At 42.7% G+C, this 22,856-nt stretch overlaps 1 protein-coding gene across 5 annotated transcripts in view; it reads right to left on the bottom strand.

The window, feature by feature from the left end:
* The window catches only part of SRGAP1 (SLIT-ROBO Rho GTPase activating protein 1), a 258,617-nt gene that overhangs the window by 43,875 nt on the left and 191,886 nt on the right, over positions 1-22,856 (bottom strand). For all 5 annotated transcript variants that reach the window (XM_008524590.2, XM_008524591.2, XM_070621938.1 and 2 more), the window contains 4 exons: positions 22,043-22,144; positions 9,787-9,984; positions 9,158-9,242; positions 2,704-2,731 (listed from right to left, as the gene is read on the bottom strand). In XM_008524590.2, coding sequence (XP_008522812.1) covers positions 2,704-2,731; positions 9,158-9,242; positions 9,787-9,984; positions 22,043-22,144 — 413 coding nt within the window. The remainder of the gene's footprint in view (positions 1-2,703; positions 2,732-9,157; positions 9,243-9,786; positions 9,985-22,042; positions 22,145-22,856) is intronic.

The following is a 22,856-nucleotide window of genomic DNA, read 5'->3' as shown; positions in this document are numbered from 1 at the left end:
GGTAAAGCCCTTCATTAAGCTGCAAACTCTCTAGGAAGAATTACCTTTCATAGTTCATTAAAGTTCAGAAAGGCCAGTTTAGAAACAAAAATCCCAAGGATTATGTGGAAGCCTGACTAGCTTCATAGCATATTACTGTAGCAATCAGGTAGGGGAACAAATGTGCTGATACAGCCTTCCAGAGCCCGAGTCTAAGGCTCTCCCAGCAGGTGGCCCATACGACTAAAGCGGGTACAGCAGCAGCACCTGAAGCCCACGGTGCTTGAGAGGCTAAAGGAGCCTTTGCAAGTGTCCAGAAGCCAATATGGAAACTTCTGCCAGGCAGCATGTCATAATCTGCCACTGCTGAAATTTCTGGAATTTCTTTTATGCACTGAATTCTGTGCCATTCACAGAGGAAAGGATCTGGTAAGTGTAAAAAAACAATACAACTGCCCACCACGGAATTTAACCATATGTGCTTGATTTCACCCACTCTTTTCATTATTTTAGAAGTGTTTTAAAATTAGACTTTATTTTTATTCAGGTATGGCAAGGCCAACAGATCAGAAGACAATTATCAGTGAAAAGACAGTTTGTTACAGTTCCCAAAAGGAAGGGGCCTGCCACTACCTGGGGGGTCAGATGGGGAAGCACCAGGGTGGGTCAGGAGGCAGAGGGGGTGAGGGAAAATGTGGGCAACAGCCTTTGTTGTGGTTCCTGTGGGAAGGAACAGGCAAGGCAGGGTAAGCAGGTTTAGGATTGGCTAGTTTGAATAATTGTGGTGGGCTCTGGAGCTGTCCCTAGTTGTCTGGTACCTGGCCTGTGGGTGATGCAGGAAGGGGCACAGTGGCCCTGAGTGGGAAAGCTGGCTAAAGCAGGTGCCGGAGGGTCTGCGCCCTGGGTTGGTTGATTTTTATACAAAAGCTACACCAGCAAGTAAGTCCTTTCCTATCTCTAGGAATTGGCCAGCCCTTAGAGTGGCAGTCCCTCCACAGTCAGCAAGGCCCCATAGTATCCAAGCATCAAATATAGAAACTAGAAAATGTGGTTATGACAACAAGGTCCAACAGAGCTTTACATGTGATGCCATCTGGAGCTGCTGATGGAGCTAAGAACACAGGTTCACTCTGTTTGGTCCCTGATTCGTGGGACAAGCACATCTTGTAGCTGGAGCCAAAGCCTCGGGCGGCGCTGGATAACTGTTCCTCCATGCCTGACAGATGCAGAGGAAGCCCCCGCTGGGACTCATGCAGGGACGTCTTTCGAGTCTTCTCTCATAAGCCTGAAAATTGCCTCTTGCGATGGTTCTAAAGTAGCAGGCAAATGTGAAGATACTGAAGATAGGAGAGGACTCTGAGACTAAACAGACTGCCTGAGAGCTTAGCAAAGCCATCTCGGCGGCAGAGGTGCTTATCCGGCAGACTGGGGTGCGGACGGTTCTGCCTGTACCTTGTACACGTCAGGCGAGCAGAACCAGGGCCACTGAACATCATGCTGGGTGTGGGCCCACCACACAACTTCCTGATAACCTTGCTTCCGGCGGAGGATGCCCAAATGGATGAGAGGAAGCACCAGTCAGACTGATGTGAATATCCAGTCTGTCTGGCAATTACAGCTCTCACTGCCAACGAACATATTTGCATTGCTTCCTTTTTAAAAAAATCTTTTTTTGAAGTGCCTCACATTAATTATAAGTTAGAAACAACAGGTGAAATAGTTGATAGTGCAAAGAGACACTCTAAGTGGACGAAGCTCCATAAGCTGCACATTACTATGCAGAAGGAACAGTCCTCTTTGTCCCTGACATAGGGAAGAAAAATCTCAACACTTTTATATAGTTTAGACAAGTCAGTAGCTGTATCTTTCCAGCTGCTTCACCGAGAAGTCAGAGGGGCTTCCTTTTGAATAAATTGCTCAGCAGAAACATTACAAAACCTTGAAAATCAACTTGCCAATTACTTAACAGACATGTCACTGTTCTACGCCCCTCTTCCCTCAAAGAGAACTGAACTTTAAAAGTGCAAAGTCTTGCTATGTCAATTAGAGTAATTTCCGGCTGTTGGACAAATGTTGACATAAAAAAATAAAAGCTGCCACGAACTTTCCTCAACCCAAATCAGAATCTGCCTCCAAAAAGGCTCTTCTTTACTCAGCAGTGGTTTCAAAATCCTTCCGTGAAAGAAAATGCAGCAGCGTGGTATGGTTGTAGGAGTTCAAAGTTAAATTTTTAAAGGGAACGAAACAGGGGTAGAGAGCTAAAAATCCCAAGAGTGTTCAATACAGCTCTCATTTTTACATTTGTCATAAGGGAAGGAGGAACAGTAAGTAACTAATCATACTTTCTATTCGCTAACAGTGGATATGCACGTAATATTGCTTGTTAATTAAATTATTGAATCAAAAGTCTTAGACTATTTCTAGAAACGTAAATGTTTTGGATTAGACAAGCCAAACCCATTCAATTTAGGTCTTTTTTTTTTTTGCTGAGTCTGCTCATTAAACAGCTTTACAATTCCACCAGGAAACCCTCAGATCTGCCAGAGCAAACATGGTTTTGTGAGAACCCCAAACATTTCATGTTGCTCTGTTTTCTCAAGCCAAAACTATCTTCCGTGTTCATTAACAAAATATGTATATTCTTGTAGCATTTAATAGGTTGCTTCTTGTTGAAGAGAAAAGAAAGTGAGACGCAAGATGAGTTATGAGAAAATATTTTCCTACCTTGTAGTCATATATTCAGCTCTATGACCTGCAGAAAAAAATATGAAAATAAGTAAATTGAATGGAATCAGTGGAATGCATTTGGTGATCTTTTGTATCATCTGTCCCTTATTTTAAGATGTTGAGTATATAATAACTCACACATTTTATGCTGGAAAGCATGAGGACAGCATATAAAGATAGACAAGTAATTCAAAGTAAATATTTCATAAAGTCTATACATAAAGTTTAATAAATTCTATAGATTGGAGATACATGTTTCACTTGGCAATCTGAGGCAGAGAGTTTTAGTTTTTTTAAACCAGAAATAGCTGCTTGATCTTAACTGTAAGTTTAAGGGTGAAATACAAATAAAACACATCCAAGATTCGAACGTTAGTTATTGCCTTGTCTTGATTGATACTCAAGGGGGAGAAGGAAGGGGTCAAATAAGGTTGGGAGAACTCCAGTCCCTTTAGATTAAATTGGTCTTCTTTCTCTAACATGAAATCAGGGAGAGAAGTTGCATTTTATAATCAGAAATGACATTTGCAGATGTTAAAGGACAAGGACATTAAATCATGCGACATTCCACCAAGTTGTAAGCTAAAAGCCTTTCACAGAGTTCTCTGTCATTTAAAACACAAGGTTCTTCTTATACATTCGAGCTTCCTGACTTGTTTTAAAAAACAGCTCTGTATTTTTGTAGTGCTCCTACAATCTGTGCTATTTCAAGTTTGAATGCTTCTGCTCTTTCATACACTGAGGGTGGAGCAGTGGGAATGGGTGTGGAGAGTGAACCATTCAACTGCTTTGTTTGCAAAATGATGATACGGTCCTGAAAGAGCTTGAAAATATAGCTGGTATAGAAGGGTCATGTTGCAGCACAAACAGGCGAGCCTGGCCCATTACACCATAATGCAGTCATTCAGACGTGTAGGGCAAGGTCAACAGAACAATCGTAGAGAAAGCTGGCTTGTAGTGAATGAGCACTCCCAGGCTGCAAGAGTCTTTTACTCTATTATCTGCTTTTGAATACAAGTAACGAAGTATTTGATGAATATCTATTTACTAAACGGGGCAACGTTACTATCAGAAAATACCTTTCTCAACAGAGACCCCGGCCACTGTAAGTGTTGGTCTACCTATCATTTTAGTGTCATTCCCCTCCTTTTACTGGCCTTCTGCTACTTTTGGGGACATGGAAAAAGAGAAGGTGACACAGAACTCCAGAATAATTTATAGCTATTCATACGTGGGAGAGAAGACCTACTGGAAATGGAGAGGGCAGATGGCGAGCTGAGTGTGGCACGTGGTGCCTTACGGGACATCCTTCAGCAGGAGCTGGCTGTTCAGGGTTAAAGTACAGGGAGAGGATAGGCTGGAGATGAAGATTTAACAGTCACTGCCATTTACGTTGTGTTGGGGCCACAGGAGCTAGCTGAGATCCCCCAGCGTGAGTCAGCAGAAGGAGTAAAGGGTTGAGGGCAGAGAAACTATGTGGCTTGTGCTGTACTGTATGTTGATAACATAAGTATGACATAAAATATGTTAGTAAAGCAATAAAAACAGCAATGATGCCTGATGTTTATCAGACACTGTTCTGAGTACTTTCTACATATTAACTCACAATTTTCACAAGAACCTTATGAAGTAGGTACTATTATCATTCTTTATAGAAGAGCATACGGAAGGTAAGTGAGTTGCCCGAAGTCATGTGGTTAGTAAAGGGTGGGTCTGGCATTAGGGTCCGGGTTGGTTTTAAGTCTAGATCTGAGCTCCCAAGGAATATATTGTAACAATGGAAGTCTGTTTTTCCCCCCAGCAAATACCCTGAAAGATCCTAGGAGAAAGGTAGGTCTTTTGGCTTACACTCCTGTCTGCTTCGTATGGCTAAAGCCAAATACACAATACTGGAGATTTAATAAACTGTTAAATAAATTTAATAAATATCTATAAAATTAAATTGAGTAACAGAGGTTTAATTATTCAAGTGATTCAGTAATAAAGATGCTAATGATAATTCCTTAAATATGAAATACTTTATAACTTTGAAATTTTGCTATTTTTGTTAAAATATCCCAACCAAATATTCTTTAGTTTTAGAAAAGATCATATATAAAATGGCTTAAAATCATTTTTCTCCATCCATCCATAGTTGACAGTATGACATAAAAAATTAAAAACCTATAACAGATCCATTTTGATTAATGAACCAAGAGTAAGCTTTGCAAGAACTATCATTCACAGTATAACTGCCACCACCACATCCATCGTTTTTTTCAGCTAATAGTACTGAGTGTGTCTCAACTGATGAATGAGGTTTTATTTTTTAATCAGTATCATCATTAACAGATCAATAACACACAAGCTTAGAAGAATATGCTTCCCAGAGAAATGTGAAAGCCTCCAGTGGTCTGAGGATTAGATTTCAATCCCTTTCTTTAGAAGGCTACTTAATTATTAAAAACAACAACTACCTCCCCACCGCCCCCACCCCCAGCCATATGGAAGGCAAAAATGACCCATGACCCAGGATGAGCTTGTTGCTGGTACAAACACCGACTCTGACTACTCTTAAAATTCCACTTGAAAATCAGGAAGTGAATTATTTTTCACAACTAAATGTGTTTTATCTCCACAGAGGAAAAGGGAAAACCAAAATATAGTTTGGTGGCAATTTGAGCCCCCAAACTAGATAAAATATTTAAAATGTGCACAGCTCAAACTGAACGAGGCACCCTTGATTTGGTCCCTAATGAATGATTGATGAGGCCTCCTGGAGTTACTTTCCAGTCCTTTTTCTTCCTTAAGATACCAACTACCGCAGTGCTTTTCTAAAAAGCATAATTATTCACAATCAGCTTCTCTTTTGAAAGTATATTTGTGCTCCTACTCACAGACAGACAATGGACTCACTGAGGAAAACCTATTTAATTCCTCTGTCAGGAACCTTATGCACAGGGCTAGAAACAATATAACCCAGAACTCAGCTTTCAGCATTACATTTTCTGTATTTAGCAAAGACTGCATTGATATTTACACCCCTTAACTCCAAATGTTGTACACAAAGAAGCCAACGTGAACGTTAAGGCTCATTACCAAAAAAGAGAAAGAAAAAATTTCCATGCTTCAGTTTTATGGGTGTGTATAGCTCACTGACCGTGCTTGATTTAACTTCTCCAATTTAAAACCAAATGACATCACCAAAGGATCTACTGGTGTTGCTGAAGGATGAAGAAGAAGATGATGCCTTTGGTCTTAACAACTCCTTGTCTGTTTCTTTCTCTTTCAACCATTTGCAAAGATTTGGGATTCTGAATTTTGACAGTGCCACTTTCAGAGCCCAATCTAGCTGCTCCGCAATGTTGTAAATCAAAGCACTTACTGGGCCACTGGTAGCTTGCCAGGAGCCAGCAGTGAGACAGGCCAAACACATGTCTGTAGTTACAGTGTCAGCTGGGTCCGATCCACGGCCTAATCCCTGGGTTAGGCTCTATTTGTTTTACTATGCAGGCAGTTTATGTAGCAGAGAGCCTAGTATAATTCAGCAATGTGATTTCTACATAAAAAGTCAGGACTGTCCCCAAACATCTCATTTAATCCTGTGTTACTAACTTAATTAGCCAAACCCAGACTTGGATTCCTTCACAAGGGCTCACCGTCGGATTATCTCACTGCGGGACAAGCGCCATTAACTCTCCTAGTCTCCCTGGTGTAAGCCTATTAACGTGAACAGGACTTGCGTGGAAGGCCAGCCCGCTCCCAATGGTTGAGCTAAAAGGGGGGCATGTCCTCCACGCTCGGCTTTTCTCTGGGCAAAGCTGCCAGCGTCAAGCCCAGGCAGGGACCAACAACTGGTGTGCTGCCCAGCCTGCACGTGGGGCATGGCCAGGGAGCAGAGAGGTCTGCACACAGTGGGCAGAGGCCAGCGTGTCTGCTGCCACTGGATGAGGACAGCCAGTTTCTTATGCAGAATAAATCTAGTCCGGTGAAGGCCTGGTACACCTGAACACAGCTGGGTCACTAGGACACCAGAACCCACTGAAAGAAATCCCAAGATAAAGAAAGGCTGGCTTAGAGTTCACAAGGTACAATAGAGCCTTTCAGTAGAACTGAACTTTCAGTAGAGACACAGGTCAGTGGCTAAAGTCGGAATCTGGCATATGGATTCAGCAAACTGGCTAAAATAGAGCCCCATCCAATAATGGCATGTCAAATAATATTGACTGTTAGGGCCCTCTCTCCAGGAGACATAAGGGAATCTATGTTGAATGAGCACCATAAAGGCTTCAGAGTGTGACCCCAAGCATAGCAACACGAGTGTGCATGCAACGCCCGGAATGAATGCATCCACAACTGAATCCCCTCCAACTCAGTTTCCAGAGTGCTATCTCCGGTCCTGTAGGGAGGGACTCGGTGCCTGCCAGCATTCGTCTCCACTTACGATAATTTATGCTTTGGTACAATGCTTTCTGCATAAAGGCATTTATGCTTCTGGCGGCTGACCTTGGGGGCACCACTGAAATATCAGGCATTTGTGCAAAATGGAGAAAAGAAAAAAAAGACCTTACATGATACTATTGGGGGAAAAAAGAGAAAAAAAGGGGACATGATTGCTGAAGCATGAAAACTATTCAAAGAAAAAAAGTTGTGTGTGTGTGTGTGTGTTTTTTAAAGTTCAAACCTCTGTTACAGAAGAGTTGAAAGATGAGCACAGGGAGTGTTCACATACCCTTCAATTGGATTTCCCAGTTGTTAAGATTTTGCCATAATGGCTTTATTTCCTTTTCTTTGGCGTTCTCTTTCTTTTTTCCTGAACTATTTGAAAGTAAGTCTCAGACATTATGACACTCAGCAAGCATTCCTTAAGAATAAGAATGTTATCCTTCATAACCATAATACCATTATCATATCTAGTAAAACTAATACTAATTCAATGGTATCATTCAATATATTCTATATTTAAATTTTCCCAATTGTCCTTAAAATGTCTTTTATAATTTTTGCTTTTTGATTCAGAATCTAATGAAAGTTCACATATTGTGTTGGGTTATTTTATTTTTTAAGACACTTTTTAGTAGTTTAAAGGTTAATTTTTTTTCTAAGTGAAACCAGCCTTTTATCTTAGAATCTGGCATCCTGTCTGTAATACATGGATTCTTAGGTCACGATGACCTTTCGCCATGTGGTCATTCCCTGAGAATAACGGGTCCTGTGGAGGAAACCAGAAGATAAGGTGATAGAAACACTGCTTTATGGGCAAGAAGGTTCTAGAATGTTAGGAGGCAAGAGTTTAGGTCAAGAGCAGCAATCCCTTTTTGGCCTGAGTTACTCACACAACTCAGCCCCCTCATTTCTCATTCCCATCTGTATTCCCGTTTGCTTTTTATAACTTTCAGCAGGATCTAGTGTGAATAAAAGATAATTAAAGTTACAGACTATGAGGCACTTAGGACAGGGACTACATATGTACGTCTGTCTGTACGTATTTATGTATTGATTGACTGACTGAGGAAGATTAGCCCTGAGCTAACATCTGCTGCCAATCCTCCTTCTTTTGCTGAGGAAGATTGGTCCTGACCTAACATCTGTGCACATCTTCCTCTATTTTACATGTGGGACACCCGCCACAGCACGGCTTGAAAAGCGGTGCATAGGTCCACACATGGGATCGGAACCCACGAACCCCTGGCTGCTGAAGCAGAGTGGGCGAACCTAACCACTATGCCACCAGGCCGGCCCCTTGTATTTATTTTTTTCCTTTTAAATTTCATGAAGATGAAGAGAGAAACGATAACATTACACAATCCCCTTTGCCTATAATCCTTTTTCTCCCTCAGTTTTCTTGCCTGTAAAGATGAGAAAATTAATAGCGCGCAGTTAAATATACAGTTCCCAACAATGCCTGGCAGAGAAGGCCTTCTACCAGGGGCAGCTATTGGTGCTGTTTTATTACTATTACCAGATAGAGCAATATACTTAATGTAATCAGATTGCTTCTCAACTAAAACCAATGCCAACGGAAAGAAGAACAGATCACCCAAACTGGTTTAACTGGCTTCTAGGGTTCCAAAACGCAAGAGATGGGACAACAAATACTGGCTCATTAAGAGAAATGAGGGGGGCTGGGAGGGCAGAGAAGGCCGGGAAGGGAAAGAAGAAGTGACTGGGGGTCAGCAGGTGGGAGCAGGTGCTGCTCGTGCAGATTCTTCCACGGTTAGGAGCACCTGCTCTGAAGAGCCCTCCTCAGCACTCCCTCGATTCCACTGTTCTTCCTCAAGGTCAGCGCCAAGGTTACAAAGAAAAGAATTCCAGGGAGAATCTGATTATTATCGATACAGATAAAACCACATCTAAACATACAGTGTTCACTGTTTCTCAACACGCCAAGTCCCTGCGTCTCAGTCTACATGGAATACATATGAGAAATCCACAAGCCACGCCATCTCCCCATCTGTTTCAAATCACTGACCTTCTCCAAGGGTCCTCTGCAACAAGTCATGCTTGGCCTGAAGTTTGGTGATGAGATTACTCCCTTCCAAATACTCTCGGAGTTTCTGAAAAAGGGAAGATTCATTTTTAACTTTTAAAATTATTATTCAATGTCAAAGAACTTCCCACACGGTATCTAAAATCCAGCCACTTTTATCTTCTAGATCCTAGAAGCTTCTACTCACAGTGTGGTCCGATGCAGACCAGCAGCATCAGCCACCACGTGGGAGCCTATCAGAGGGGCAGGCTCTCGGGTCCCTCCCTCCTCAGACCTCCTGGCATCGGAACCTGCCTGGTGGAGTCACCTTCTCCTGGTGACAAGTTTGTACATTCAAGTTGAAGTGTACGCTGTTTAAGAGTGTTGTGTTTCAGAGCATTCTGTAAATTTTCCTTGCTAAATTTGTTTGCATATCTGAACACCTGGGGAGCTTTTAAAAAAGTACTAACTCCTAAACCGTATCCCAGACCGACTGAATCAGGAACCCTGAGGGTAGACAGGAGTCCATATTTTAACAAAGAAGCCTGGGGGATTCTGACGTAACTCCAGAAGCAGAGTCTGGAGACCCCAGATCTGAGCGCCAAGACTGGCCGGGGACGGAGTGGACACACCATGAAGTAGAACTGCTCCGTCTCCTGCTGGTTCGCTCTTCTCTTGGCGATGCTGGGCTTACTCAGGTACGTTTCTGAGACGGTAGACTTCACAGACTCGGTGGAGCGACTGTGCTGGAAGCATTCAGAGACATCGTAGTCCTCGATGGTGACCATATCTTGTATCGTCTGCAAGGTGGCCTCAGTCGTTTTCTTAACCTGGGAACAGGAACACATTCCTCCCACTAGTACGTCATTTCGTGAATCCCACAAACACTCAATGAGAATCCCCTCTGTCAGGCAGAGGTGAGGACACAGGCCCTGCCCAAGAGGCTGAGTCTATCAGGGGAGAGAGACAGGTAAACGACACCCCCATCACCAGTGCAAGGAGAGGCTTTCTTCAAAATTATCCTGAGGAGGATATTACCTTATATGAGTCCTTACAAATCCCATGTATTACAGGGTATGCTCTCAATTACATTTTTTTGGTTTTAAATAGACTTTTTTTTTTTCTGCTTTATCTCCCCAAACCCCCCCTGTACACAGTTGTATATCTTAGTTGCAGGTCCTTCTAGTTGTGGGATGTGGGACGCCGCCTCAATGCGGCCTGATGAGCGGTGCCATGTCTGTGCCCAGGATCCAAACCCTGGGCCGCCGGAGCGGAGCGCACGAACCCAACCACTTGGCCACGGAGCCAGCCCCTAAATAGCCTTTTTAACTCAAGTAAAACTACATACAGAAAAATGCACAGACCGTAAGAGTAAAGCTTGATGAATTATCACAAAGTGAACACACTTCCGTGACCACCGGTCAGATCAAGATATACAGAGCGTGACGAGTACCCCGTGCTTCTCTCAATCACCACACCCCGCCCCGTTCTCCTCCTCAAAGGTGGCCACTACCCTGATTTCCAACATCATATATTAGTTTTGTCCTTTTTGTACTTTATATAAACGGAATCCCACAGCATGTGTGATTTTTGTCCTGATTCTTCTGCTCAACTTTATGTAGTAAGATTTATTCATTTCTTGTGTGTGAATATAGTATTTCACTGCTGAATATTCATTGCAAGAATATATCATAATTCATCCCTTTTACTGTTGACAGATGACTTATTCTAGTTTGGGGCCATAATGAATCACACCGCTATGAACACATTTTTGTTGGGCCACATACATGAGTAGAATTGCTGCTTTACAGGGTATGCCAGATTGTTTTCCAAAATTAATGTTCTAATTTGTATTCCCACTAGCACAGCAGGAGAATTCCTGTTACTCCACTTCCACAAGAGGTGGTATTTTCAGTTTTTTTAAATTTAAACCATTTTGTTGGGTGTGTAGTGGTTATCTCATTGTGGTTTTCATATGCGCTTCTCTGATCACTAAGCTTGGGCACATTATCATACATTTAAGGCAATCTGGATTACCTCTCTTGGAAAGACTGTTCAAATCTCTTGCCCAATTTTCTATTGGATTATGAGTCCTTTTCTAACTTAGTTATAGATATGGATGCAAGTTTTCTGTGAGTTACATGTGTTGCAAATATGTTTTCCCACTCTGTGCTCTGGCTTTTCACTCTTTCTGTAGTGTCTAGATGAACAGTCTCTAATTTTAATGTAACCAATTTGCCAGTCTTTTCCTCTAGGGTTAGTGCTTTTTGTGTCTTATTTAGGAAATATTTTCCTATCTCATGACCATAAAGATACTGTTGTATGTTATCTTCTAGGAGATTTTAAGTTTGTCTTCCACATTTAGGTCGCACTCCACCTTTGCTTATCAAAGTCCAACGTAAATCAATAGCTTTACCCTTTCCCCAGACAACACACAGCGTTTAGAACCTCCTAACTCCATTGACTTCTCCTGATTTGTCTGCTATATCTTCAATGTACTATACGAGGATACATATATAAATATCTACATATATTTAAATACAAGACATGAGGTGTTATATATAGTCAGTATTCATTTAACTTTATCCACATATTTATTACATTCTTTGATCTCCATTCGTTATATATATATATATTTTTTAAAGATTTTACTTTTTCCTTTTTCTCCCCAACGCCCCCCGGTACATAGTTGTGTATTCTTCGTTGTGGGTTCTTCTAGTTGTGGCATGTGGGACGCTGCCTCAGCATGGTCTGATGAGCAGTGCCACGTCTGCGCCCAGGATTCGAACCAATGAAACACTGGGCCGCCTGCAGCGGAGCGCGCGAACTTAACCACTCGGCCACGGGGCCAGCCCCTCCATTCGCTATATTTTTAAGAGCATCCTCCCTTTAGAAATTCTTTTTAGTGTGAGTCTGCTCGTGGTGAACTCTGTTTTCGTTGACTTGAAAATGTCTTTTATTTCACCTTCATTTAGGAAAGATATTTTTGCTGGTCAGTAGTTATCTTCTTGACAATATCAACTGTGCTTTCTTGTGGCTTCTATGTTCCTGTTGAGCGAGAAGTTTGCGGTCAGTCTATCACTAGTTTGAATGAACTTTCCTTTCTTTCTCCAGCTGCTTTTAACGTTGCCTACAGTTTAACCATGATGTGTCCAGGTAGGAATTTTTTTTTTTTCTTGCTGAGGAAGACTCACCCTGAGCTAACAGCTGTGACAATCTTCCTCTATTTTGTGTGTGGGACGCTGCCACAGGATGGCCGCCACCGAGTGCTGCAGGTCCATGCCTGGGGAACCGAACAGGGGCCACCAAAGTGGAGTGTGCCAAATTTAACCACTAGGCCATGGGGCCAGCCCTAAGTAAGGATTTTTAAAATATATTCTACCTGGAACTTTTTTGGACTTCTTGAATTGTGTGATGTTTTTCGTAAGCTCTGATAAATTTTCAGCCTTTATCTTTGGATTTATTTTTATAAAACAAAAATATCTTTATATAAATATCTTTATATTGTCTCTACTTTCTTTTTTTATCATTTTTATTCCTGGGAATTTAATTAGTATGCTAAACATCACTGTGTTCTCTATATCTCTTACTCTTCTCTCTCTCTTCATATTTTCTATCTTCTTCTTTTTCCATGCTGCATTTTGATTATTTTCTTCTGACTTGTCTTCCATTTTCATAATTCACTCTTCAGCTGTGTCTCATCTGATGTTAAAACCATCCACTGATTCATTAATTTGGGTTATTGTATTCTCAGTTCTGGCATATCTGTGTGGTCCATTTTCAAATCTGTTATTTCACTGTTATAGGTTATAGTTCCCTGCTAAAATCTAAGCTTGGCTTTTATCTCTTTGAACACAGTAAAGTAGCTCTTTTACAGTTTATTTCTGATAATCTCAATATTTGGAGTTCCTGTGAGTATGTCTCTTTGTCTGTAATTTATTCTATCACGCATGGTTTCTTGTCTAGTCATGCCTAGTTATTTTTGCTGGACATTTTCTGGAGAGTTATTTGAGGTCTAGAGTGAGGTTATCACCCTCCAGAGAGAATATTTATTTTTCCATGCCATTAGGGACACTAAGTTCAGAATCACTGGATTTTATTTCTGTTCAAAATATGTGATGCTCTTCCTTTTGAGAACATATGGTTCCCTGTGTCATGGGCTTCAGGTTTGGCCATGCACCTCGTCCTGGACAGTGAAATCTGAAAGAATCAGCTGAGTGATTCAGTCCACAATTACAGAAAGTAGAAATATTTTCAATTATCATTTTTTTAAAAACAACAAAATACCGTTTAGGGGAGAAACAACAGCAATCAGTGCTAGTTCAGATGCTTAAAGAGGTCATGTGATAGAATAAGTTCAAAAAGGAGGCCAAGAAATTTAACAGACTTAGTCATTATTTCTGGGGATATGCACAATACAAAGGATAGATATTATTGGAGAAAAGCATACTGAAGATCACTAAAAACACAATATGGTAAGTAGTTACTTTAAGGAAGTCATGACTGTATACCTACAGGCTGAATGAAAAGACTCCCCACCCTAGAGGTGACATGGGCAAGACTATGAAATAGGAGGTCCCCTGCTCACATCACCCACAGCAACAATAATTTGGTAGCCATCCATTGACAAAAGTACATCCAGGTAGGAGCCTGCAAAACCTTGGTGGAGCCCAAGACTGAGGAGAACTGATTTGAGAAGGCAGGCCTGTGCCCGGGTGGCAGGCATGCCAACCGTGATCCCTACTATAGGTGTGGAAACAGCCCTGTCCCCCTGTGTACTCAGCTGTGGTCCTTTTTGGCCTTGGTTCTGCCCACTACCACCATCCACCAAGGGACCCAGGAGGCATCACGCCCACCTATTTCTCAAGTAACAGGCCCACTGACCTTGGTCCTAGCTGTGGACCCTGCAGCAGCCCATGATGCAGTTCCAGTCTCTCTCAGCCCTGGTCCGGGAGCAGTCCTATGCACCCAGGAACCTGCTGGAAGGTACACTTGTCCGTGCTCCCGGAGGCAGACCTGCTTACCTCGGTCCACCTGCAGATCTTGAAGTGGTCCTGTAACTCTGCTCTAGCCCCTCCTAGCCACAGCCCAGGACTAGTTCTGCATACCCAGGGACCCAATGGGAGACATGGCCATCCATGCTTCCAGGAGCAGGTCTGCCAACCTTGGTCTGACTGCAGATCTTGAAGTGGCCCTGGAGCCAGCTACAGCCTGGGAGCACTTCTGCTTGACAAGTGACCAGGCAGGAGACACGTCCACCTGTTCTTACGGAAGCAGGCCCACCAACGTTGGTCCAACTGTGGACAATGATGCGGCCTGTAACATGGTTCCAATACCTCTTAGCAATGGTCTATGAGACGTCATGCCTGCCCAAAGACCTACCAAAAGACAAGCCCATTCGTATTCCCAGAGGCAGGCCTACCAACCTCGGTCCAACTTTGGATCTAGAAGCAGCCCTGTAACCTGGCTCGGGTCCCTCTCAGTAGCAGTCCAGGCATGGTCCTGCCCACCCAGGGACCTGGAGGGAGACATGCTCATCTGCATGCCCCCAGAGGCAGGCCTGCAGACCTTGGTCCTGGCTGTGAACCCTGAAGGACCTGTGACTCACTTCCAGCTGTGCTCAGCTGTGGTCTGAGGCCAGTCCTGCCCAGCCAGGGACCTGTCCCATGACATGGCAGATGCCACACTCATTCAGGCACCTGGTAATAGATATGCTATCTGTGGACCAACTGTGGTCCCTGAAGCGGACCCCCGTCCCAGCACCAGACTTACTGACCGAGGTTTTGGAGGCGGTACTGTCTGCCCAGGGATCCAGGCTCGCTGGAGCCCTTGGTAACAGGCCCACAAACTGTGGACCCAGCAGCCGCCATGTGATTCCGTGTCATCGTCAACAACACTGTTTTTCTTCTTTTCTCAACTTGCTTCTCAGAAGCAAGGGTGTCAGGGTTTAATTTGGCATTGTCAGGAGGAATAAAGGATGTGACAGAAAACACCAGACACGATGGCTGGGACCACATTATCCCAGGGGATGTTCTCAACGAAGAATAACACTGGCTTCTGACACACACAAGCCATGTTAATAAGTCACAAGGGGGAATATAACGAGGCAAACACGAAACAGCTAATACGAGGCTTGTAATGACTCCCCATTAGCAGCAGGTTTGGTAGAAGGAGAGGCCAAAAACGTGACAAGGAATTAGGAAAAACCCAAAGACTGTACTGCCCTGGAGGAGTGCCCAGGTGGCCTGGACCCTAAGACGCAGACCAAAGCAAATGGCGGGAGACGAGACTTCCGCGGGCTTCTGCAGACTGGCTCTTCAGCCTTTGTTCTCCTAGGACACTACGGTCATTGGAGAAAGCAAGGAAGTTGTTTGGTAGTTTCATTCTCCAAACTCATTGTATTAGCTTTCTAGGGGTGCCATCACAAATTACCACAGGTTGGGGGGCTGAAACAACAGAAGTTTACTGCCTTGCAGTTCTGGTGGCTGGAAGTCTGAGATCAAGGTGTTGGCAGGGTTGGTTCCTTCTGAGGGCCATGAAGGAAGGCTCTGTTCCAGGCCTGTCTCCTTGGCTTGGAAATGGCTGTCTTTTATGTCTCTTCACACTGTCTTCTTTCTATCCATGTTTCCGTGTCCAAATTTCCCGTTTTGTAAGTACACCAGTCACAGCGGATTAAGACCCACTCTAATGACCTCACTTTAACTGGATTACCTCCATGAATACCCTATCTTCAAATAAGGTCATATTCTGAAGTACTTGGGGTGAGGACTTCAACATATGAATTTTGGGGGAACACCATACAACTCCTAACACACATTATTTTATGGCATCTTGCCCCTGGTGCAGGCCTGTTTATCCTTTAAGACTTATCACTCCATCTGTGAAGGTGACCCCAGCCCTGCCTTCCCCTCCCCACCCAACTAGCCCTCCTCGCCATCAGTGACCTTGTATGGACTTCAATTATAGCACTGTATCATTTCAGATGTATTAAAAATTAGCAGAGAGAGACCATGTATGCATGCGCACATACATAGCTTGGATTAATGCCATAGTTAATTAGCCAAGGATTACAGAAACTTACTGCCAGCACAGGCCACAGAAGGCAGGAGCAGAGGCAGAGCACCTGGCCATGGCCTTGGCTCCTGGTACGTTAACGGGGGGTACGGATGCCAGTGACCATGTCTGTGCTGGGTAAGGTGTTGCCAGATGTGGAAAAACAGTCCAATTTCTGCTCCCCCCCCACAAGCTTTCGGGGAGGGTCATATCACTATTCCAGAGGCATTCACACTAAGAATCTATACACTTGCATTTAAGGAGACATTTACAAATACTGGGCTCTCCTGACTTTTTGAACAAAATTCATTCTCAGCAATAATACACCTTAATCCAAAGAAGAAAACCTCATTATTGTCCAGGGCTTTCTGAGCAACATCTCTGCTTCAGTCCTGTCTTAGAAAACCTGTGTTGCTGCAGTCCCCCTGACTCTGATTTAACGACCCATCCGGGGGGACCTGATACCAAGCGTGGTCTGAGGATCCCAAACCCATTTCTCGCAAGCACCTGCCACACTGTTTAGAGAGTTATGTTTTCCATCTCCAGTGGGAGCACCGTGAGGACAGGGACAGCTTATTAACTTTATACCTCAGTCACTAGCACAGTGCCTGGAACACAGCAGACTGTCAAAAAAGTTCGCTGAATGACTGATGGAAGTTGACGTCCTCCTCCTTTCAAATCCACAGACGCCCAAGAAGTGTTCAACACACACCGCCAGCCTGTGCTTCCTGTGCTGACAATCACCTTGAGCTCTGCCGTCTTCTTTGGGCTGCTCTACCCCATGACTCATTTTTAGACCCTTTCTAGAAACTCTCCTCATTCCCCTTGGTATTCTTCTGAATCAAGGCCCAGCGAATTAAAACTTATTTGAAACAAAAAATAGATAGATACATACTGTTTCCAAAAATACGTGTTTTCAATGAAAGATAGTTGATCCTGCTTTCACTTTTGGCCAAGATGCTGCTATCATTTAAGAGATAAATGGCAGTTATCTTTTACTTAGGCTATGCTGTCAACCTGAACTTGCTGCAGGCAAGTAAGAAACAAATAAGTAAAAATGAAGTTAAAGCCACAGAGAAGATCAGAAACAGCAGTTGTGATTAAACGGTTATCAAGCTCACATCTTATACCGAATCTTAAAAGAATCTGACAGCTGCCCATAAGGGTTTGATCTCTGATTTACATGACTTGGGATTCAGCTGCAGTCACTGTGCTACGGGAAATCTGGGGGGCAATGCAATTTTTCTACCCTAGGTAGGAGGTATAGCCAAAATATTTCTTACTTCCCTCAATTATTCATGCCATGAAAATGGTCTCAAATGTTTGCCTAAAATCTTGTTCATTATTGTTGAAAATGTCCTGTGTAAGGAATTCATTTTTGGAATAGCCTGTGAAGTACTCCCTAGTAAACTGTTGGTGAAAGATTTTAAGTGATGCTGGTAAAATCTAGATGTTCACTAAACATTGTTGCAAATTAACTGAGGAATTAATTATAGGCTTCTCTCTTTTGCATTCAATTCAGGAGGATAAATCTACCATAACTTAAGACAGACTAGTTGTTTTAGAAGTGAGAAAGTTTTACTCACAGCACAGAAATGACATGCTTACAAAAGCTCTATTTTCTCGACCAAATATTGGGACAAGTGGTCTGAAAATGGGGCAAATTGCTTAAGAGGAGGGCTGTCCTAAAAAAAAGAAAGACAATTGCTTTACTCATGCAATTCAGTTTTCTTTTTTTCTTCACTGTGTATAATAAGGGCAGGAAGGAGAAACTCTAAGCAAAGGAAATGCAGTCTCGGGGGAATTACTCCAAAAGCTGGCTGCGAAAGAAAGGAGCAACAGGAATCACCCCTAGGCTGAAAACCCCAGGACAAAGGTTAAAGGTAAACTTCGAGAAAGTGGACAAGACTGTGTCACATTAGGTTGGGAGGAGTTTGGAAAATATTCACAGTGAGAAAGGTATAAAGGATCATTGAGATTGAGGTTGCTTTTAAAGCGTTGCCTTTAAACGTAGCGTTTATTAATGTTGCACTTCAGAGTTTAAGAAAACTTTCCAGTTTTCTTAACTTTTTACAGTTAAGTAAAAACAGTTTTCTAAACTTTTCAGAAAAGGAAAACAAAAAAATGGGCAATAAAGTCGTGTAGGCAGCAGGCCCTGTCCTAGTTCGATGCACAATACACAGTGGACACTGAGAAATATTTGTTGACTGGAGGCTGGAATTGTAAGACTGAGGTACCACTGATGCAGGTTTGAAGCATAATGAAAGTGAAAGCTCATTTTAAAAGGTATAACAGGCAAACATAAAGTTGTGAAGTGACAATAAATGTCTTAAACCATTATGAATGTGCATCAACCACAAATTTACTCAAGCCCATCTCAAACCTTTACTTATGAGTATACTGAGGCCGTTTCACAAATGCTTACTGCCCTCTCTGTTTTAGGCAGGTGCTGCAAACTCAAACATCTTCAAGCACCAAGCAAAGAATGAAAATGAGGCAAGTGGGCTGAGTGGGGAGCATGGCAAACAGGAAGAACATACTCTGTGTCTAAGGGGAGCATCTATTGTTCAGCTCAAGCTAGTAACTGACCTCCAGAAATGTAGGTCTAGTGTGATCAGACTTTCTAATTTTTTAGAAGCTAGAAATCAATATTTTTAGCTAAAACTTCCAATTTTTAAATGACAGCAACTAATTTTTAAAAATCAAGCACTGTAGAGCAAACAAAATTTATTCATGGCCAAATATGGTCTGTGGGCTCTTAGCATGGACACTCCTTTCTAAAAAGGCTCCCCATAGTTTCCCATGGTGCCCATTATTTGTAGTTATTTAAGATTTGGTTAAAAGGTTCATGTTCTACTCAGCTGTACTATCTACACTTTTGTAAACTTGGATGAAATTCTCTCTTAACTTTGATCTTTCCACTGGGCAGTCATAATTATTTTTAGTTAAGTGAACTCTTTCCAGCTAATTTTGGACCTTATGAGTGTGTATATGTTTGTGCAGAGGCAGAGAATCAGACATGTTTCTTTACTTGTATATTTTGGTTTGAAACCAATGTGTCAATTTTCTGTCTTTCTATCGGTGGAAGATCACAAGCAAATTCTTTCTATATGGTAGAGAAAAGTGCTGCACAGGACTCCCAATTAGCAATGATTGCTATGTTGTTCCCAAGTTACGTCTCTTATTTTCCACATGATAGAAATGACTTGTTACAGTCTGGCTCTTATGCTAGACAGACGCTAACTGTGACTGATTCATTTCTGTACTCTCCACACCTGGCAAAATATGCGGAAAGCAGAAGCCGCTCCACAAAGATTTACTGTACTGAAATGAGCTGGCCCACAGTATCTAACACTCCTGGAGTTGGCTCTTGTCATATGACTTTGGCTTCACCTTTGGCTCATCCCCAAGGAGAACCTGGGTGATAATCAAAGTGCCCTATTCTCCAGCCTTGAACTATATTGAAACACCTTTTCCTCCTTCAATACTTATGGAAACCTACTGACTGTCGAAAATCCAATTTCAATTTGACTTTCACTGGGAATCCCAATCCACCAGAGTGAATTTGTTTCATATCCAACAAATCATAAACCACGAGTCATGCTCACAAGACACATGTGGACAACCCAATTCATTTGTCTCTATGGTAAATTTTAAAAAACGAACCCTCAGAAAGCATTGCCTGCCTCTATCAGTTCATAAGGGCACTGTGCTTCTCCACATTGTGCCCAAAGCGGCATACATTAAGGGTCACAAACTCAAAGGCCTACAGAGGCCAGACAGGTAACAGAAATGGACGAGTCCAATGTAAGAAAATTGGGAGCTGAACGACTAGGGCAAAATAGAATTCAAATACCCCAGCTCTTGCCTTCATGAGGCAACGCAGGGCCAGAGCTGCCAGACTCCCTGTTTTTAACCGGCACAACTGTAGGAGACAAGCAAAGCAGGTCTGTGAGCTGCCAGCTTTGACCTCGTATATAACACACTTTTTTCCTAGAATTTAGAGAATGTTTCCAAATAAAACAGCAGGAGGATACACATGAAAAAAAATTGGAAGTCACTAGACATACAAACCACAGATCTACCAGAATCCAGTACACCGCATTAGGGGAGTTTTTTGCAATGCCTCGCCAAAATCCTAAGTCTAAAACATCTCCAGGAGAGCAGCAGCTTTCCTCTGGAAAGGCTCATTTGTGGGACTTCACACAAAGACTGCAGTCTTAATCACACTGGTTGTATTTTGAATACACATGTTTGAATAAGGGGTGTTTTGGTTCTTTTAGGAAGAATGGAAGCCAGAAAGCTACAATGGGTTTTGACCAAACTATAGCGGTCTAGAAACAGATCACTCTTTCTTAACAGAAACAAACACACATTCACATAACTCAAGACATCCCAGTAGAATTAAAATAAGACAAGGTACTAAAGTGAATTTTGATAATTCATTTTACCAAGGTGAATTATTGTGTTTTTTTCTGTCCCACATTCCTTCCTTTTGGGAATTATTTGTCTGTATAAATACATATTCCTGTTGGGGCTGTCAATCAAAGGGTTCTACGAGTGGGCACAATATCTAGGTGGATCATTGAGAGAACCCCATTTCCTGGATGTATCTGTTGGTCCAGAAGTATGCAAGACTGAAGGCAGGCCCAAGAAGGAGCCTATTTCAGAGACAAGGATACTGGGATGACATGAGATGGTAAGCTGCAGGGACCATGTGGTCCTGACTCTCCCAGTACTGGAGGAAAAGCTCCTACCAACACACATGGAGATAGTACTTCAAAGTGATGAACAGAGGGAGCGTCCTGATAATATCAGCTGAACACAGAGCCAATCATGCCCGAGGCTATGGCAAACACTGACCAGTAAGTAAACTTTCTAACTTGAGTAAGTTTGATTTGGGTTCTTGTAAATTACAACTGAGAGCCTTGACTAATACAAGAAACATCTGTGGTTCATGTTTTATTTAAGAAGAATGTGGATCCAATTAAATTAATTTCAGAAACAGGCAGCTGAACTGTACGACTGCTTTCTGGCTTAACATATATTTATAATCTACATTTTATGTTCTATCCATTTAAATCCACTAAGGTCGGCAAATAAACAGTTTTCTATTCTCATTCAAGTATTATTTTAAAATAGGATTTTTGTACTAATTATATCAGGGATGCCATGTTCAGCAACAAAAACCTAGAGAATACAAAAAAGCATAAAAAAGTTACTAATATCTTGGGGCTGGCCCAGTGGTGTAGTGGTTAAGTTCGTACGCTCCACTTCAGTGGCCCCGGGTTCACCGGTTCAGATCCTGGGTGCAGACCTACACACCACTGATCAAGCCATGCTGTGGCAGCATCCCACATATAAAACAGAGAAAGACTGGCACAGATGTTAGCTTGGTGACAATTTTCCTCAAGCAAAAAGAGGTAGATTGGCAACAGATGTTAGTTCAGGGCCAATCTTCCTGACCAAAAAGAAAAAAAGTACTAATATCAAAAGTTAGGATTAAATTAACCTGTCAGTCAAAAGTTGCATTCCACCCATTACTGTATATTCTTAGATACATATGTTGAATTTGATAATCTATGGTAACTATTTTCAGTATGAAGTGCCCATTTAAGAATAAAAGGTGTGTTTATGTGTGTATGTAGTGACTCCCTGATAAAGTACTTATCTATGGTAGAATACAGAATCTTTGCATTTATCCTCTAGAAAGAGTATTTTAGGAACCCAAATTTAGCTGAAAAGGCATGACAAAGAGATTGCATTTAGAATGTCAACTATGCCTAGGTCATACACTAGACTTCATCTTACTAGTGGGGCACAGAGCATGCTTACCTCCTCATTCTCGATTTTGAGAGTGGCCAGTCGGGACTGCAGCTGCTGGTACCTGAGCATGAGCTCAGCCTGGACCGGCTGTTGGGCGCTGACCTGACACACCTGATGGGGAATCAGAAACGGCCATTACAACAGGGCCCAGCCAGCCCGCCCCCCGAGGTGCGCATCCCCTGTTTAAGGGCTGCGGGAATCACGCCAATGCCCTCAAGATTCCGATGCCATATTTACTTCGAACAGCTGCCTCAAAACTTCAGTTTTAGAAACGGGCCTGTGATGTCAGTGACAAGAGCAGAAGGCAGCTGCCTGGCCTGGACACGACTGGGAAGACAGCAGCTGCAGGAAGCACCGCTCTAAGAATGGGCAGCCGCTGGGAAGGGAGTCTGACGTGGACACCTCACTTGAGGAATTCTTAAGGACCGTGGGGTGGAGGGCAGATGCAAAGGATGATCCCAGTGGACCATACAGGCAAAAGGCAGGCAGGCAGCAGGGCCTACTGGTTCCAGGAGGCTGAGGGCTGTGTAAGTTACTAACCCTTAGTTTCCTTATCTGTAAGGAATGAGGCTAGTGCGTTTCTACAGCACAGGGCTGTTGTGGGGATGAAGTGAGACAATGTACACAAAGCACTTAGAACACGACCTGGCACACAGGAAAAAACTCAGAAAACGTGACTATCCATTTTTAGCATCTTTCAACCACAGCTTGCCATGCCAATATCAGCCAAGTCCCCTGATTCACCAGGGACTTGAAGGGGCCACTTCTCTTAGGCTTTAGTAGAAAGATATTCTGGCCAAGATCTCCATTATGGATAAGGCCA

The sequence above is a fragment of the Equus przewalskii genome, chromosome 5 (assembly GCF_037783145.1).
Source record: "Equus przewalskii isolate Varuska chromosome 5, EquPr2, whole genome shotgun sequence".
NCBI lineage: Eukaryota > Metazoa > Chordata > Mammalia > Perissodactyla > Equidae > Equus > Equus przewalskii.
The sequence above is the reverse complement of the archived record's forward strand: the minus strand, read 5'-3'. Positions and strand labels throughout refer to the sequence as shown.